The sequence below is a fragment of the Mus caroli genome, chromosome 9, assembly GCF_900094665.2.
Source record: "Mus caroli chromosome 9, CAROLI_EIJ_v1.1, whole genome shotgun sequence".
NCBI classification, from domain to species: domain Eukaryota; kingdom Metazoa; phylum Chordata; class Mammalia; order Rodentia; family Muridae; genus Mus; species Mus caroli.
The window spans coordinates 92183916-92203443 of NC_034578.1; the positions used below are offsets into that span (position 1 = coordinate 92183916).

At 38.8% G+C, this 19528-nt stretch overlaps 1 protein-coding gene across 1 annotated transcript in view; it reads right to left on the reverse strand.

Moving 5' to 3' along the window:
- Rasa2 (RAS p21 protein activator 2) overlaps positions 1-19528 on the reverse strand; it is a 72896-nt gene that overhangs the window by 22241 nt on the left and 31127 nt on the right. The window contains exons 5-14 of the mRNA XM_021172317.2: positions 19368-19451; positions 17672-17744; positions 14762-14838; positions 13582-13683; positions 9164-9320; positions 7961-8109; positions 7240-7354; positions 6572-6646; positions 5904-6027; positions 3538-3644 (exon numbers count right to left, since the gene is read on the reverse strand). Of these exons, the coding sequence (XP_021027976.1) occupies positions 3538-3644; positions 5904-6027; positions 6572-6646; positions 7240-7354; positions 7961-8109; positions 9164-9320; positions 13582-13683; positions 14762-14838; positions 17672-17744; positions 19368-19451 (1063 nt within the window). The remainder of the gene's footprint in view (positions 1-3537; positions 3645-5903; positions 6028-6571; positions 6647-7239; positions 7355-7960; positions 8110-9163; positions 9321-13581; positions 13684-14761; positions 14839-17671; positions 17745-19367; positions 19452-19528) is intronic.

The window sequence follows — 19528 nt, forward strand, 5'->3', positions numbered from 1 at the left end:
TTTCCCATCACTGTATACCCAGGACTTTCCTCACCTGGCTTCCAGTACACAACTCAGCAAACACTATGTAAATTATTATTAAAGTCAACCAAAATGTTAAACTTTTTAATTCAAAGTAACTCAGCACACATTCTCTTGTTTTTCATTGGTGCCATTTGACTGTCTTTGGCCTACAAAAAAAACCAATGTCCCAAGTTTGCTGTTATCTTTCAAAAGAGTGGTTGCTCTGTTCTAATCTTACACTTTTGCTTAGAATCCTCTAGGATTCTGACCTGGAGGCAGCAAGCCCATTTTTCACGTGCCTGTCTCTTCCCCTGTATTTAAACCATGAATCTGTTTCTCCATTAAAAAAAGACTCACTTGATGAGTTCCTTCTCTCAACTATCATTTTTATTAATTAAACTGATCATGTGACTGTCTTAGACACTACCACATGCTTTGGATACACATATTAGGAAAAGGTCCTCCCTTGTTCTGGAGATCCTGGCAGTCTGTATGCAGAGATCTGTTATACACAGATGTTACTAACCAGAATAGAAAATGCCATGAGAGGGAGAGAGAGTGCACAGGGTATTACAGGTATATACAACAGACATAAAGCAAACCAATGGGTAAAAGAGGTCTTCAGCAGGAGGGCCTTCAAAGGGATAATCAAGGAAGAATGAGGGATATAATAAGAATCATCTAATTATTTTCCTTTATGAAATTTCAACATTGGTTTACAAAATCAATGTTTACATAATCTGTATTTAAAAAAACACACAACAATCACCAAGGAGGTTCAAGTGAAGGTGTCCTTTTTTTCTTTCTTACAGCACCAGGAATTGAATGTAGGGCCTCACAAATGCTTGGTAAATGACTGAACATTGAGCTCTAGTCCCAGCCCTTAGTNCAGCTCATTATTTACATTATTTTAAAACTTTATTTTTTATCTGCATATGTGTATCTGTGTGTAGGTATGTGCACACAGGGTGCAAGTACCCAGAGCTCAGAAGAGGGGTTAGACCCTCTAGAGTAGGTGTTACTGATGGCTGTGAGCTGCCTGACATGGGTGCTGGGAATTGAAGTTAGGGCCTTAGAAANAGCAGTATGCCTTCTTAACTGCTGAGNCATCAATCCAGCTCACCCTTTCTTCTTTTCTTTCTTTCTTAAGATTTATTTATTTTGTGTATGTGAGCACTGTTGCTGTTCTCAGACACACCAGAAGAGGGCATCAGATTTCATTACAGATGGTTGTGAGCCATCATGTGGTTGCTGGGAATTGAACTCAGGACCTCTGGAAGTACAGTTAATGCTCTCAACCGCTGAGCCAGCTCTCTAGCCCATGCCTCCATTTTTACTAATGTTTTCAAAAACAGTTTTTATACATGTGTATGCACACATCCCTTGACTCCTTGATTCTGTCAGCAAGCACNGCTCAGATCTCGTGCCCTTGCTATAATTATTTAGCTACCTGTTCTTTATTCTTTCTTGTCTACTCTAAAACATCTTCTATAATTAGTTTCTTAAAATTAAAAGGATTTCTAAACATAAAATTCAGTCGCATTTGATCAATTCTGCTCCTGCATTACCTTGTAACTTCCAGTACCTGATGAAGTCATCGCAGTCTGAGATTGCTCTGTATTCTCAGCCTGTACAGCAGTGCTTACTCATACTTTTTACTTGGTACTAATCATGTGCTAGCTTTAAATTGATGCAATAGTTCTACCTTAATAGAAGGCAGCTACGCTCATCCCTACAGCACCAATGTCAAATAATGTTGTCTCTATTCCCACTACTTCAAATTTTCTTTAAAATGAAGAATTATGGTTAAAGACTGGATGGAGATGCTGAGGTGGTAGGGATGGGGGCAAATAATAACAAAAAGAAAAGATGGAAACACTGTAATAAATAATAAAGTTGTGTGAAAAGTGACCTAAAAGTGTTTGTGTTAGAGGGATTTTCTTCAAATTCCATCTAGGAATTCCAAGTCTGAATACAAGCAGAGCCACAAGTGGANAGGTGGGAGTTCTGTTTCTGTATAGAATGTTGCTGGCAAGCTCTCACTGCCCCAGGTCATTCCAGCTTTAGTTAACACAGCCACAGAAGGGTTCTCCATGAACAAAAGGATACAGGCTACACAGAACATCCATCTTCTGCCACTGCAGCATGGCTCTCAGCTAACACTGTGAGGCTATTNGGAGGGGAAGTGAACATTCAGAACCCAGTTTTGNCCCTAAGTTTTCCCTACACTGCACTACTAGATGGACCATGGGTACACTGAAGTAGGGAATGTCAATTAAGGCTGCATATGTCTCCAGCACTGAGCACTGTGACAGTGGTTGCTGTAAGATTTTCAACACCAGGACTGGAGAGATGGCTCAGCGGTTAAGAGCACTGACTACTCTTCCNGAGGTCCTGAGTTCAATTCCCAGCAACTACATGATGGCTCACAACCATCTGTAATGGTATCTGATGCCCTCTTCTGGTGTGTCTGAAGACAGCAACAGTGTACTCANATACATTAAATAAATAAATTAAAAAGAAAAAAGATTTTCACCACCAGTCTGCTTATAGGCTGTGGAGACTGAACTATNCCCATCTGAATCTAGAACAAACTGCAGGATCCAAATGCAATGTCTTAGTTATATGAGCCTAGAGAAGTTANTGCATGGTGATTTCCTTAATATGGGACTAATAAAATAATTTACTCCTACAGTGACTAGGAAGACCTAAGTGAGTTAAACATAGAAAGTGATTAAAATAAAGCTTAGAACAAAGTCATCACTAAATCTTTCTTATTCCATTATACAAATCAGCAGCTAAAAGCATCAAAAGTATATATAAAATATTTAGAACAGAGAAAGACTAAAGAGTGACTAAAAATATGCTATATGAAGGACTAGAAATAGGTTAAAAGACAAAGGAAACCTTAAAATATGAAGAGGTATATATTCAATTCAGATATAGATTTAGGTAACTGAACACTCTCATTTTAAGTCTCATCTTTTGATATAACTTAGGTGAACAGAAAGCAAAAGCACAAAGATACCAAGTAAGTCAGGTTCCTGAATACTTTTCAAATAAACTTCTTCATTTTCCTTCACATTTCTGAGATCTTAAAGTACTGCCATGATTAAACCACCGTAAACCAGGAGCGGTGGGTATGCCTGTACTCCTGGACTCTAGAGGCTGAGGCAGGAAGACTGTGAGTCAGGGTCCATCTGGGCTATGGNATAAGAGTCTGCCTCAGAATATAGAAATAAAAAAATAAACTGCTGTAATAAACCAGGAAAGGGTCGGCTAACAACCAGCCACAACTCCACCTACCACCCCAGCATCCCCAGCTCCCTGTAACTAAGGACCGCAGCCCGTGTGCAGCAGCGGAGAAAGGCCCTGAGGAGTGCTCCCCTCTGCTCATCAGCAGACATCAACTTAGCAGCATTCTGCCAACTGTGAAACGTCTTATCACCGAAAAACAAAAATGGCATATTTCTTCTTCANTTTACAAAAAGTAAATAAAAATGGAACAAGGCTTTGAGAGGAGCAAACACTTACTGGATAATGAGGTCGCAAATGAAAAGCATGAGGTGAGAGTATCGCTACAGCAAAGAAACGAAGGAAGACAAAGCTGCTCACTGCAGAGTACTGAACATGAGGGTGATCTGCAGGGATAAAACGGGAAATGTCATGCAAACACACTGCTTATAAATCAAAGATGAGAAAGCAAAAGAAAATAAATCATGTAAACTATGTAGGAAAGGAAACTAACTTGTAAAAATTGAGTTGTGAAATGATTAGCTGACTGTGGCTAAACTAAGAGAAAAAAATGCTGTAACTTAAAATAACAAACGGAAAGCAAAGTTGCCATTTTTAAAGAAATACTTTTAATTTGAAAAATAGCTTCTTGATATAAAAGATTCTTGAAATTATTAAAAAAGAATAGTAATGTTAAAGCCCTATCTAGCACTACCTAGTGGCAACACTGAATACCAAAAAATAGCTTTCAGTTTTATATTTTTGTTTTAAATTCACCCTAAAAATCTTCATGGTGTCTAAGGCTATATTATGGTTAGTCCTGATTATTCAGTTCATTAGATGAAAAATGCCTACAAGACCAGTGAACCACCATTGGAGTATTTCTGTAAGAATGTTTCCAGAGCTGATTAGATCATGATCTGATCAACGTTCACCACACTGACGGATTCCAATTGCAATAGACTGTTGTATGAGGTGGTGGGGCTGTGGAAGCTGGAGGCTGATTAGAGGAAGCAGAGGACTTTGGATTTGTCTTTGAAGGGTGTATTTTGGCCCTGGCTCATTCCTCCCTCTCCCTCTCCCTGCCTCTTCACTGCCAGGAGACAAGCAGTCTCTGCTACAAGATGCCATAACAGCGTTTTGCCTTGTCTCAGGCCTGACTAAAGTAACAGAGCCTGTGGGTGTTGGACTGAGGCTTCTGAAACTATGAACCCACAATTACCTTTTATGTTGTTTCTCTCATGTACTTGTCACAAAAAGAAAAACCAACAATTTAAAGACTAAAAGCAATTAGGTAGAGACAGTACTTTTAAAGCTACCAATATTTCACATCACCTGCAGGTGAATTGAAAGCTACTTGTAGCAATGATCACTCATTGTCAGGACTTGTTTCAGACTGGAGTCAACAACTAACCCAACAATCAGATGCCAGAGAAAGGGGCAGTGAGGCAAAGAATCTCCGGATTTGACTTGGGGTTTAGTCTTACAAATCACTCAGTAGGGAACTGTCAAGCTGTCCATCATTATGACTGCTTGCCCTGCTAGCAGGGTAGCAGAGCTCCAGGTAGTAACAACTGAGACCTCAGTTTCATTGGCTAATCAATGGGTAATGGTTTCAAACATGTTAAGAGTAAAGGATAAGACAGACTAGCAAGCAGGCAAAGTGGTTACGATCTAGCTCACTATTTGAAGACAGAATCTAATTGCTACATCATCTTTATGTATGCAAAATCAAGTCTCTGCCTCCTTTATTGATTATGAAGACTAGATATATTTATTTAAAGCTAAATGTTTTATCTCTTTATTGTAATTAGCCAAGAGACCAAAACCTGAATTCATGTAGCAGTTAGTATTGGGCGAATTAAATAAAGGGACTGACAAATGCAAACATAATGAAATAACAAAATCTCGTTGGATGGCTAAGAAAGTTAGTTTACAGTCTTATTGCAGATAGATAAACCCGATTATTTGTAAATAGTTGCCTTGTCTGTGTTATGGGCAGATCTGCAATGAGTTTTGGCAAATTCATTTATGTAGCAGAAATGAACTAAAATTTTGAGTATTTCCAAGTGCTAACAATAAGAAGTAGATCTCATAACTTTATAAAGCCTTTCCAAGCAAAATCTTAATATAGCTATTTTTGCAAAACCTGAAGCAAGATGATTCCTAAAAGTCCTATGGATGGTGGGACAAGTATTTGTAAAGCCAAAGACTATTTCTGAAAAGACATCTCACCACAGACATCTTAGTATCTTCAAGCTGTCAAATCTAGGCAATTGTATAAAACTACCAATTACTACTGTTTGAAAATCGGCAACTGGAAAAAATAGCTGGTACACACAGGTTTATTCCACAATCTGTTAACTATATGACACATAAAGATTTCCTTACATATTATAGAAAACTTTACAGATGCAAACTGTCCCTTCTTAAAACTAATGATTTTGATTAGCTCTTTATATAGTTGCCTTTATATTGAAATAAAGTGANTTGCATGTTTTGAGATTCTAGAAAAAATAAATCATTAAATCTCACAAAGAAGCTAGCACCATTTTGAAAAACTCAGAAGACTGTACCTATGCACAAATATTTCATACAAACCAAATGAGCAGCATGGAGAAAAAGATAGAAAAAGAAAATGTGATTAAGTATAACAAGGCACTTACTAGGAAATTTCTTAGCAGCCATTTGCCTCAGAGAATAAAAAATATCACACATCACAGTGGGGCAGCTCACACTTGATCCTACAATCGTATTGAATACTTTGTCCACATAGTAGTACAGATTCTCCTGCAGGTTTTAACAAAGTAAACACTAAGATTCTGATTGTCACACAGCTTCAATATCTTCATGAGAACAAATAATGGGTATGAGACTTATTAGAGAAGGACTATCGAGTCTCCTGAAGTACTGCTTCTAGTCCCAACTCAGTTTAAAGGCCAATCAACATTAAGGTTAATTTATTAAGTTAAATTCAGACTTTCTAGACAAATGAATGAACACATGAGTAATTTCCACAAGAAGCACGGATTAAGAGTCTATGTGGAGGGGAGGGCAGAGAGATGGCTAAGTGGTTAAGAGCACTTATGTGCTTGCGGAGGACCCGGGTTTGATTTTAGCACCCACATTATGGTTTATAACCACCTCAACTCTATTCCCAGATGATTCAATGCCCTCTTCTGACTTCCACAGGTACCAGGCACACATATGGCACACTGACATACATGCAGACAAAACACTCATACATAGAAAATAAAATAAACCATTTATGGGAGACAGGTATCATATTAAGATCAAAATTAATGTAGATATAAACTATACTATATAATCATACCTTATTATTCTCTACATTATCTCCCTCTTTCAACTTAACAGGATCTATTTCACAGGATTTTGAGGACTCACATATCTGGAATACACAAGTATTTCTCAGTTACTCTTCTTTCCTAGGTGATTTAACAACATGAATATAATTCTTCTTCTTCTTCTGATTTTATAAAACATAAATCTAACAAAATGTAAAGCTCCCACCTGAAGATAACTAAAACAGTATAAACAATTTCCCAAAGAACTATATCAAAATCCTAGTAAAATAAAAATCTAACAAACAATAATGTAGATCAATGTATCTTGTGAGTAAGAATCCACAGAGGGCAAAGAAATTTACTTACAAAGTGTCTACACCTATTCCTCCAGTAGCCCATGAATGGACAGACCCTTTTAATTAACACATTACTTCTTGAAAGAGAAGCTCTACCACAGTGGCTCTCAGCCTTCCTACTGCTGGGGCCCTCTCCTACAGCTCCGCATGTTGGGGTGGCCCCTGCGTAAGGTTACTCTCTCTGTTACTTCATAACTGTATTTAGCTGTGGTTACGAATCATGACGTAAACATCTGACACGGAGACGCCTCAGATGATCTGTGAAAGGGCTTTTCAAGACATACAAGCTGAGAAGGCTGCTCTAGCTGGTCACAGGCTCTGCAGTGAGGTCTACTCAGTACCTCATCTAGAACAGGCTTCAGCGTGACTTTCAGGTAGTGCCCTCCCACTATCTTCATCATCTCAGTCAGACACTGGGTAGCCAGGGAGTTTCCTCTAAATATTGCGTTGGCATCTCTGAAATAGAAATAGACAAAAACCATTGACAGCAAAAAGAAGAAAAGTTTCAAACAGTAATAATTTGACTTTGAACATATACACAATTTTAGTAACTTTTACTACTAGCAGCAATGTTTGCTGCCATTAGAATTTCTAAACCTATCAAAACTATTTTATGAAAATGCTAAAAGTCATTTTGAAAAAGAAACTATGTTTATGAATGTAAAAAAATGTAGTGTGGGTATGTGTGCATAAAATGATGGTGTTGTCTTACTACGATGAAAATGGAAAGGCACTGACCGCTCTTCACAATGTCCTATGTGTGCCTACAAGTGTAACAACCGTGATAGAGAGCTGTTGCTGTGACATGTGAATCACTGCATCCAGGAGCAAAGATCAGTAATCGTAACAAAGGAAATGGCACCACTGAATTATACACATTTCTGCATAACTGGTTCTTACGGTCAAATTCTGTTTGGTAACTCTAAGAACTGTCTTTTGTTACTGACTAAGCAATTCTTTTTAACCTAGTGTATAGTAAACTTGGTCAATACAAAAGAACTGAGACTATAAAAACAATCTGGCAAATTGAGGTTTAAACATTTAATGAAATAGAGTTCTTACGGAGTATCCTTCAAGTCCAGCTCGGCCACCGCAGTGATAAAAGGGACAAGTTTATTGTGATGCAGCAACAGTCGTACAAGGGGCAAAACAGCATCCTTTTGATCTTGACATATTTCACCCAAAATATAAGCAGCTGAGGCGGATACTGGCTAGGATAAAGAAGGTAAAAACAAGGACAGAATCAAGGAACCATGGTTGCTTAATCACTAACCTGTGGGTGTAATTTAAGCACACTCATTAATTATAACTGATCAGAGGTAAAATAGTATTTAGTTTTCTAAATTATAATCAGAGATAAGATTTGAAGCACATATCAGTATTCAGGTTCAGAGAAATCAAATACACAGCACTCTGTAGGAGCTGACACTGAAATCTTTTATCATTTGCAGAGTTAATTTAGCCTTTTCATGTAAGATTTTTTAAATTTCTTTTTTTTTATTAGATATTTTCATTTCAAATGAAATTTGCTAGTCTCCCCTCAGAAAACCCCCTATTCCCTCCCCCTTCCCTCTGCTTACCAACCCACTCAATCCCATTCCTGCCCTGGCATTCCCCTATACTGGGGCATAGAAACTTCACAGGACTTAGGGCCTCTCCTCCCATTGATGACTGACTAGGCCATCCTCTGCTACATGTGCAGCTAGAGCCATGAGTCTCAACATGTGTTTTCTTTGATTGGTGGCTTAGTTCCAAGGAGCTCTGGGGGTACTGGTTAGTTCATATTGATATTCTTCCTATGGGGCTACAAACCTCTTCAGCTCCTTGGATACTTTCTCTAGCTCCTTCACTGGGGACCCTGTGCTCNNTCCAATGGATGACTGTGAGTATCTACTTCTGTATTTGCCAGATACTGGCAGAGCCTCTCAGGAGAGAACTCTATCAGGCTCCTGTCAGCAAGCTCTTATTGGCATCTGTAATAGTGTCTGGGTTTGGTGGTTGTTGTTTATGGCATGGATCCCCAAGTGGGGCAGTCTGACAAAGTTCAGAGCAGAGACTGAAGGAACGACCATCCAGAGACTGCCCCACTTGGGGATCATATAAGATTTTTATAGTAGTTCCCAGAGCTGACCACACGGGCTCCTTCAACATGTGGACTGATGAAGCTGACCGGTTTTCTGGGTTTATCCCTTGAAGCTTTGTACCTATATACAAATCCAGAACAAATCACAAAACACTTGGGGAAAAAAAAGATTTTTAAAGTACCTGAACATCTGGTGATTTTAGCAGCAAAGCTTTCAACGGTCCATAGTAGTCTGATGGAAGCACGCAGTCTTCTGTGTAACAGAGAGTTAACAGAAGAGACCCCAGGTCATCGGTTTTAGATGATTTGTTTCCATTGTCTCTTGGCTGTAGCAAGTACCTAAAGTAAAAGTACAGCTGACTCACAGATGGTAGTGAGGTAACAAGCAAACGGGAGAAGTAGACAGCTGAGCTACTGAAGAAGAAACCACGGGCCAGACGGCAGCTCGTGGGCGGACTGTGTTCTCAGCACATTCAGCCCTCAGTGTGTCCACGAAATAAGAAGCACAGAGCAAGTGCTTACTGGCGAGGATGGGACCTGAATTAAGGCTGTCTGATTCTAGAGTATAAGTTGTTAACCACCATCAAGAGTCAACGCCTCTCTATAGTGTTCTACTACACTGTTGAGTAAACATACAGGCATAGTACAGGTGGGCATGTGGTCGTGTGTGCACTTGGGAGGCTAAAGCAGGAGATTATGACTCCCAGGCCACACAGAAACCCAGTTTCAATACAACAAATCAATGAATGAAAATATATACATGCATTTGCCTATGAATACAGAAAATACTCCCAGAATCTAGAGAACAGAGGCTGGCTCAGAAACAAGACCTAGGCAAGTGGCACTGGGGAAGGAGGCAGGATTCTCTTTTACATCTTTTTACCTAGGAATGGTATAATTCCTATTTTTTTAAAAAAAAAAAACTATTTAAAAAATCAAATTATGTTCTATATTCTACACATGGCAAAATGAAAATTAGCTAATATCAACACAAAAAAGACAATGCTAACATCTGATCTAATTATCACCAATTAAAAAACAATGTTAAGGAGGTAAATCACTCCAAGTATGAAATGTGTGATGCNCTGAGTGCAGCTGGCTAGCACAAGACTGTAGTCCACTTCATTCTTCCAGGTTCCACCACCACCGAGAACCGACTCAAGCGACGCCTTTACTTCAATACCCAGAAGGCAAGTGGTGGAAACAGAGAACAATTCCTGCAGGCATTCACAGGCCGCACGCGCAAGGGACACACATAAAAGTAACATGTACGTAAGAGCAACAAAAGACATCTTAGAAAGCAAGGGAAAGTGGCCTGAGTCATCGTATTATAATCTGCAAATAAAATTAAATAGGAAGTAGGGCTGGAGAGATGATGCAGCAGTGGAGACCACTTGCTGCTTTTGTAGAGGACCCACATGGCTCACAACTATCTCTAATTCCTGCGGCAGGACATCTGACACCCTCTGATGACCCCCACAAGCACCAGGCATACATGCGGTACACAGACATACATATAGCAAAACACTCATATACATAAAATAGAAATCTTAAAAAAATTAAACCATCAAAAACCAGTTTTTAGACATACAATATAATAGGCAAATACTAATGGAAATTATTGGAAAAAAGAAAACANAAAAACTTAAAGCAAGGTTACTACCTACTAGTAAGTTATTATGACCCTTTGCAATATCAACATTAGAAATAACTATGCCTGAATGGAAATGAGGTTTTGTGCAGTTATCTTTAATACCACTAGAGGATGCTACAGCTCTATAAGTGATAAAGGAGACCAAGATCTTGAATTAAAATGGCATTAATATTTTTATATTTTCATACAATGTACATTAATACATATAGATTAGCAGATTCTTCTCTTTTATGCTACATAAATTTTATTATTTATGCTTCTGACAGACTACTTTAAATTAAAATATTCATATTATTGGGGCCTAGAGAACTAGCTCAATGGTTGAGATCATAAACTCTTACAAAGAACTTGAGTTCAATTCTTAGCAACCAAAATCAGGTAGCCACAAATCACCTGTGACTCCAGCTCCAGAGGATTCAACGATTCTGACCTCAAAGACACCAGCACTCAAGAGCACATAAAATACTTATACTATTGATAGAAGAAATTGAAATAAAGTTACTTATTGTCTGTTAATATTCCAAGTTGGCCAAGGTAGAAAGTTTTGTCAAATTTGAAAGCATATGGAAAGACTGTGTCACACTGTGGGGGCAGGTCTGAGGCTCATTGTGGAGGCCCCTGGGAGACACAACAACTCATTTTTCTTCTGTACTAAAGGTATGGTATGTTATTTTCAAGACTTAAAAACTGAGTTCAGGAATTTTCATGGAGAAGGGAGGAAATATGACATGGGGGCAGGGGAGGCAANCGGTAATACACTTTTCTCAACAATTAAGTCATTTTTCTCCTTCTCTGGATGCATTTAGAAATTAAAACACACAAAATGTTTTTAGAGAGACTAATACATTTAGATTTGCATTGGAAGAGTTAAAAAATAAAATTTGAAAATCAGTCTAAAATAGAGTCTAAGTGAGGCTATGGGATAGCAAAATCCCAATGAGGACTGTCTGGTGGCAGGCTCCTTTAAAGGCAAGTGAGACCAAAGAGAAACATCTAAGTCCTACGTCAGCTGGAGTGATGCACAGCTTAGATCTCAGCACTTAGAAGGCAAAGACAGGTGGATCTCTGAGTTCAAGGACAGTCTGGTCCTCATAGTAAGATCTAGGCCAGTCAAGGTTAAATAGTNAGATTCTGTCTCAGAAACTAAAACAATAAAAACCAAACAACAAAAACCCAACCCCTGAACAGTCAACACCAACTCCTCTTCTAGGCAGCTGAGTTCTAAAGAATGGTTCTTATGTTAACATCCCAGTGTGTACAGACCACGTTATTTAAATTCATTTACTCATCAACAGACATTTTGCTATTAAAGGGTGAAATCCTATCACTTATGGTAACCCATCTGGAACTGGAGGTCATTTTATCATGTGAAATAAGGCACAGAAAGACAAAGACCACAAGTTCTTATTCCTTTGTGAAAACTAAAGTTGATCCACATAAAAACAAAGACTATAAGTTGCTAGAGGCAGGAGGGGAGACCGTCAGAGAAAGGTATTATTATTAGAANGGGCTTTCAGTGCAGCGTGGGAGTAGCAGCTCTCCTGTTTATAATCCAACAGGTTCACTATGGTCTGTAACAACTGATGTCACAGTTCAGCACACTTTAATTCTCCAGGATCCAACATGGAAATGGTATTTGAGAGATGGAAATGCTGACTATACTGATTTGATCATTACACAGNATATACAAGTGAATATTATACTTACTTAATAAGCAGGCACAAATATTACATTTCATTTTAAAAAGTGGCCTTTAAAGGGAAGAGACAGAGGTCAGAGAAATGGCTCAGCTGCTAAAGTGCTTGCTCTGCAGAGCATGAGAATCCGAGTTTAGGTTCCCAGCACCTATGTAAAAGCTGGGTTTAGTGGTGGGCACATCTGTAATCCTTGCACCAGGCAGGTAACGACAGGCAGAGTCCCTGGAGCTCAGTGCCACCCAGCCCAGCTAATCAGTGAGCTCCTGGTTCTGAAGTCCTCTCTCCAGAAACTGAGAGTGACTGATGAACATATCCAGTGTCAAGCTCTGTTCTCTACGTGCGCGTGAGTGTATGTATACCTACAACCTCACAAAGCAGCATCAACAAGCACCAACAACTGAGAAAGCATGATCCTACATACCAATCAATCTAGGAAGAAACATGGGCTCAGACACATGAAGAGACAGAAAACACTAGTTTTTAAGGGCTATAGCCGACAAAAAGTTTCACATTGAAATAAGTATGAATTTAATGTCAAACATTAAGGTTATTAACATTAACGTTATTAATTCAGTATCACTATTAGAGCCATGAAAAGGCCAAATGACATTATAGTCAATACCCTACACTCAGAAAACACATCAAGGTTATCTGCATTTGCAAATGAGTGATAATTGAAAATCATACACTGCCCCCGCCACTGCTGTGCCTTCTCAACAAGCCCTCTGCTTTCTACCCACAATTCTTTGACCAAAAAGCATCCAAACTGCAGATGATGACATGTGATCAAGCATCAATGAGTGGTTCATTCGATGTCTTAATGTTTCTCATTTCTTAGATTTAAGACTTTAATTTTAGTGTGTGTGTGTTTGTGTGTGTCCATGTACAGGTGCTCATCAAGACCANAGAGAGCAGTGGGCTCCTTAGTCCTAAAGTTAAAGCCTTTTTTTGAGTGCTCTGAGGTAGGTGCTAGGATCTGAAACCCCGTCCAAACAGAGCAGAGAGTTCAGCTATTTCTACAGTCCCAAGATTTTATTCTTAAACAGAAAAATATTCCTAGATAACTAAATTCTTTATCTCAGTATCACAGATCAAGTGATACAACTATTAAAGGACTTATTTTTCCTCTAATAACAAATTCATAACCAAATTAATCTCAGTAACTTTTGACTGATTTCCAGCAAGCGTGTATTTATATTCTTTATTAAAGAGAATTAAATTGGGTTCATTAGAGTGTCTGTCGTCTTACCAGGCTTGATGAAAGGAATCACTTCTTAACACATTGACAGGAACCTTAATCTCCCCCAGGAAAACATCTTGGACTAGGTTTTCATTATTCCACAAGTCAATCCTGAAAATTGAAAACCTAGCTTTAATTTTGGCAAACCACACTGAGTAGTTTCAAGTGATTTTGATTTGTACTGTATTTTTACATGCTTTTAAAAGACAGGTTAGATTAGCATTGTCATATAATGCATTATCTAGACATTGAAAGCAAATTACTACAGTAATTTTTATTGAAAAAAAATCATGATTTAAATTGTAATTTACATCCTTATTAACTAGTTTTGGGGGAGGGTTGCATGCCACTGTGCACAGTGGAGGTCAGAGACAATTTACAGGAGTTGGCACTTTCCTTCCGTTGTGTGGGTCCAAGGAATACAACTCAGGAAGACTTGTTTGGCAGCAAGTGCTTTCCCACCTAGGCCAGCTTCCTGGCCAAATTCTAAACAGTATAAAAGGAGAAACTAAGTCTGAAAGTCTAGGGTTGGTTTTTTTGTTTGTTTTTAGTTTGTAGCATTAGGACAAAAGGGTTACTTTACTGAATTGAGAAAACAAAACAAGACCACACTTTTTCTTTGATGATAAATCAATGTTATTAATTAATACATAAAGATCGGTAATTTAGAAAAATATTGCCTAACAATGTGAACACATGATTAATATGCCTTTTAGACAACACACTGTTAACACCACACCTACACATGCATTTGCAAAAGTTTCCTTTCCAAAACAGCATAGATATTTAAGGCCTNGGAAATATCACAAACTTCAAACACATGCACCTGTGCGGTTATCGCCTTACCTCACTGAAATTTCTGATAGTCAGCAGATATGTTAAGAAGAATAAAAAAATTATTTCTAAATTGGATTAAATATAATCAGTCTTCCATTCATTATACTATAACCCAGGTAGTGAAGGAGCAATTAAATCAGGGAAAATGAAAACAGACTAGGTGAGATTAGGCTGTCTTTGCTCACGCAAGAAAACTACTTGGTATTTCTGAAAAGAATCCGATTTTGAAAGGCTAAGTGGATTAAGTTAGATGCCTGTTCATCTAAGTTTCATCGATCAGCTTGCTATAAAGAGCTCTATGGAGGTTTGCATGGAGAAAAGCCATTCTCTAGCACGACAGGACGGCACTGACCTGATCTCCAGCTTCTCAATGTCCTCCTCCTCCACCTGGAACTGGGACTTCCTGGTGTAACTGCTGGATCTGGTTACCTACAAATGAAGGATTTCAGTAAAGACTGTTTAAAATATCTTTCCTTCATGAGTTCAAAAATGACCATCCCCAAAATATTCAATTACAAATATAAAGAGTCAAGTGTGAATGTAATTTCCAAAGCATGGGAAATGTACCAACTATGCACCAGAAGGTAAGAAAGTCTGGCATAAAAATCAGAGGCCTCCTTGCCTCCACACTGTCAGTTCTACTTAGAGCCACATCTGGTTCCCTGGTTACAACGCTCTGTCTGCACGGGTCACACCTACTCATATTTCCTTCTCACAGTTTTTACTGAAAATATCAAGGCCACTGGGCAGGAACTTCCTCAACTGCCACCAAGCTNAGCATCCACTTNCCTCCCACCCTCAGGACNTCTGACGAGGTGATGGTTCTAAGGTTACCTCCCCAAGCCTGCTCCTTTCACCACAGTATTAACAAGCATGTGTTATAAGTGTTTGGTTTACTTTAAGTCCAGCTGTCTTTACTAGTCTGATCACTTCTTTCTAGTCTAAGATTGTCAGTGTCCTTGGCCTCTCTCTCTTCTTTCTTCTCTCCTTTCCTCCCTCCCCCGACCCCCGCCCTAGTCCTAGACGAGTTCTTTGCATTTGGTTTACCTGTGGGCTAGCCTGCTACCTCTTGCTCTCTGTTCTTCCTTGGAATTGCACAGGTGGTTCTCCAAGGTTGTTTTATTTTGTTCTAAAAGTAACTTAAAGCCNCACCATGTTGTCTGGCTTACACAGTGCTATCACATCTCTGGACTCATCAGACTGTTGCTTTGAGGCAGGCAGAGCTAGATTTATTCCCCTCACTTTAAAAATGAGGAAGCGACAGTACAAACTTCATCAGCACGTCTGAAGCGGAGTGGTTAGTGAGCACCAGAGCTGACTGGTTTTCTCCTCTGCTGCATCTCTTCACTGTTGGCTCCCCTGACTCTGTAACAAATCCTGTATTGTAATCCATAGTTATCACCTACCATGTTTCAGTCATGAACTGTCCTGCTAGCAAATCGATTTGTTTTTTGAGATAAGGTGGCCTGAGACTGGCCTTGAAGCTCTGCTCTTCCTGCCTACACCTCTCAAGGACTGGGATGACAGGCATGTACCACATCTGACGCCTGGTGGAGGAATTTTACACAGATCCATGGATGCTTTTGATTTCTTTCTCCCTTTTCTTCCACAATCAGTTATCTCGACTTCTGCCCCCTCTCAGCTCTTTGAACACTGAAAACGTAAGTCTCTAGGTACCTGCTAACAGATTGTGGTTACTTCTTTCTAGTTTAATGGCTAAAGTTAAAGCACCGCCGGACAGGCAATGGAAGGTTTCATTTACCAGTTTATTCCATCTTTCTACTTTTTTCTGGTTACTTTACCAAACTTAGTTAAATCTTTACTTGATGTTCTCTGGATATAACTTTCAGTTTTTCTGTTTCTGTGCCCAAAGTGTTCTNTCTCTGTAATATTATTTCTGTTCTTGCAAAAATCTAGTTTTGGACTGTTTTAACCCTGAGCTCGAGAGAGGGTGTTACACATTATAGCTGTGTATATGCACCTGTGTGTGCTTTCTTATGTCTTGCTCTGGTTGTACTGAACATGCCTGTCTGTACAACCAAGCTAACAAAGGACTAGATGAATAAACAGTTTAAGGCCTGAGAGGTAAATTGGTAAGGCAAGCATTTCTGACTCAGCTTTCAGAAAGTTACCTGCTGGCTACAGGTTCTTCCTAAGCAGCAAGTTCCAGGCCACCTGAGGTGTGAACTATATGCAGTGAGTGACTTTGNACAGGAGCTCTTAAAATTGTCATCTTCTTCTCATTCTCATGGTTAGACATAAGAATCGTTAATAAATGGAGAAAGCGGCACCAAGTCCTCAGCCAGGAAAGGAAGCCTCCTGACTCGGTAGGTTTTTCTTGTCCCCCACCCCACCCCCAGTTTCCTATGTCACCTTTGGCATTTTCTTCAGCTCATGCTCCTTGTTATTAAAGAACAACAATCAGGCATGAGTAGGAGTACTTTGGTGCCCTCTCCAAAACAGAGGAAAAAACAAAATAAAAACTTCAAGATGTAATTACTCACTTTTACAACCTGTTCTCATATCTTAATATCAATTGCAACTTGTTCTGTTATTACAACCTTTTAGATATTTTGATTTTTAGTTTTTCTATAGTCTTCAATTAATATGAAAAAGGACTAAATACTTTAAAGAATGCCAAAGCACTTTATTTGGGGCAATTTCAAAGCAGCTGAAGATGCAAGCTTGGTGGTCCAGTGGTTAGGATTCACTCAAGGCAGCTGGAGATCTGCATGAACAAGCTACATCTACAGAGTAAATTAGATTTAGAGAACTTAATGGTAAAAAGGCCTAATCGTAAAGTGTTTCAAACTCTCAAAGTAGTCTCATATTTGGTAGATTTGCTACTGTCCTTTCTTCCTTATAAAATCACCCTTCTACAGGGTATGGAAGGCAGGGTTTACATTTAATTGATCATTAATGTCAACTGGGAAAAGGTTTCAGATCTTCTGAATGGTAATATTTAAATTCCTATAGGTTTTCCAACAGTCTGCTCAGAAGTCACTATGTGTCAGGTAGACTGGAAAGTGTTGGGAGGCTCTCAAGGGAGCTGTGACAATGTGACTACATGGTAGGGGCTCTAGCCCTCCCCACTTCCAAACCAAGCAGAGCTGCATGTGTGATATTATAGTTCTACTGCTCTCTGGATAGAGATTATTAGCTGCATTAATTAATAAAACAATTTTGATGGTTATAGTTTACAAAATTAAATCAACTAGAATTATATATCAAACATTAACATTTATATAAAACAAGAAATTACCTCAAAATAGAAGACTTCATTGAACTGCGGATTGCTTGTTTTCTTCTTTACTTTTGTCTTCTTTTGGTCATTCCTGTTCCAATGTAGTAGAGTTATACCTTGTAGAACTTAATAGTACACAATTATAAAACAAGCTATTCCCAACTAGGATGTCTAACCTCTGCCTACGTTTTAGGACAACTGAGAGAAGACAATAATTTACATATTATGCAAAGGAAAAAAGCCAAGGATNTAAACCTCACAAACTTGAATCTGATGAATATCCACACACAGTTTTACATATCTATACATGGCAAGATTGGGTTACTGTCTCCACAGTTATGAGAAGCTGATTGCAAATGATCTTTGACATTTGAAAACACATCCTATTACACTACCAGAAGGAGTGGTGAGAAGAAAGGCCCAAGCCTCNAAGTGCCTTTACTGATGCGGGAACACCTGAGAAGCATGAAAGGTAACTCTGAACCCAGTTTACTTCTGAGGGCTGCAGCCAGGACAGAAACTTACAAAGACAAAAAAAAAAAAGCCTGCTAATTCTTAGTGAATGGACAAATTCAGAGGCAGTTATAAAGAAATGTACTGGGAGTCTTGTGTCGTTGACTAGATTCAACCAATGGGAATGTCTGTGCAACTGTAGTATAATAGCAAAATCAACTGTGATTAAAAAAAAAGTTTCGGGTTGGAGAGATGGCTCAGTGGCTGCTCTTCTAAAGGATCTTGGTTCAATTCCCAGCACCCAGATCTGGCATGCTCGCTCTCTCTCTCTCTCTCTCTCTCTCTCTCTCTCTCTCTCACACACACACACACACACACACACTCTTTTTTTTAAGACTTGATGACTGAAAAAACAAAGACTAGAGCTGTAGGTGATAAAGGGGAGTCATGGTGATAAGGATAACAAATTTTGTGCTTTTGTTTCTTGATTCAAACAGCTTTAAGTTGCACACAAACTCCAGACTAGTCAGTCTTGTAAAGAAACTACAATGAAGTTATCTAATATAGATACCACAAAGTGTTACTGGTTTTTCATAAATTATAGACCAATTACTCAACATTATGCTGCACTTCACCACAGTCTGGGACTCAGTAGTTCTTCTGGAGTTTGGAACTCTCTATGAACAGAAAAGGCAGTTCTCAGTCCTAAGCCGCTTCCCAGACACTGGTATGGAAACGGTTTTGCTATTTTGAGTTGACAGTCACTAAAATGTGATTTTTTTTTACTTACAGAAAATTGAGGGTATTTGAAAGTAAGAATGTTAATGAGTAAAGGCAGCCATGTGTATATGATTTGGGTTTTTTGTTTTACATCTTGGATGGCTTGTAGCTTGCTATACAGACTAAGGTGGTCTTGATTCACAGAGATCCACCTGCCTCTGCCTCCCAAATACTTCAATTAAAGGCATGCATCCCCCATACCTGGCCCAGGAATATACTTTAAAGTACATTTTACAATGGTGTAAGATTGAAGTTTTCACCACAGCCTAATAAACACACAGCAGATTTGAAATAACACCCAGTATCTTTCTGTGATAACAGAACTCAGTTGTTTACCAAGTGTGCTCTAGAACTTACTAAAAATTCTTTTAAAGCATTATTTTATGTCAGTTACTCAGCACTTGATCTAAGAACTGTACATTTCCAATTCTTAAATCCAACTTTAAACTTGAAAATGCAGTAACAATTCAATAAGCATTACCTAGAGGGGCCCACGAGGGAAACTGTTGCATAAGGATCACAGCTTTGTCCATTTATGAGAGGCAACCCATGGCAGGCCTTGATGCTAAGGTAGAACAAAACAGATTTTAATACGTTAGCGCTAACATCATAACATAGTATCCTTCCTTCCTCTCTCTCTCT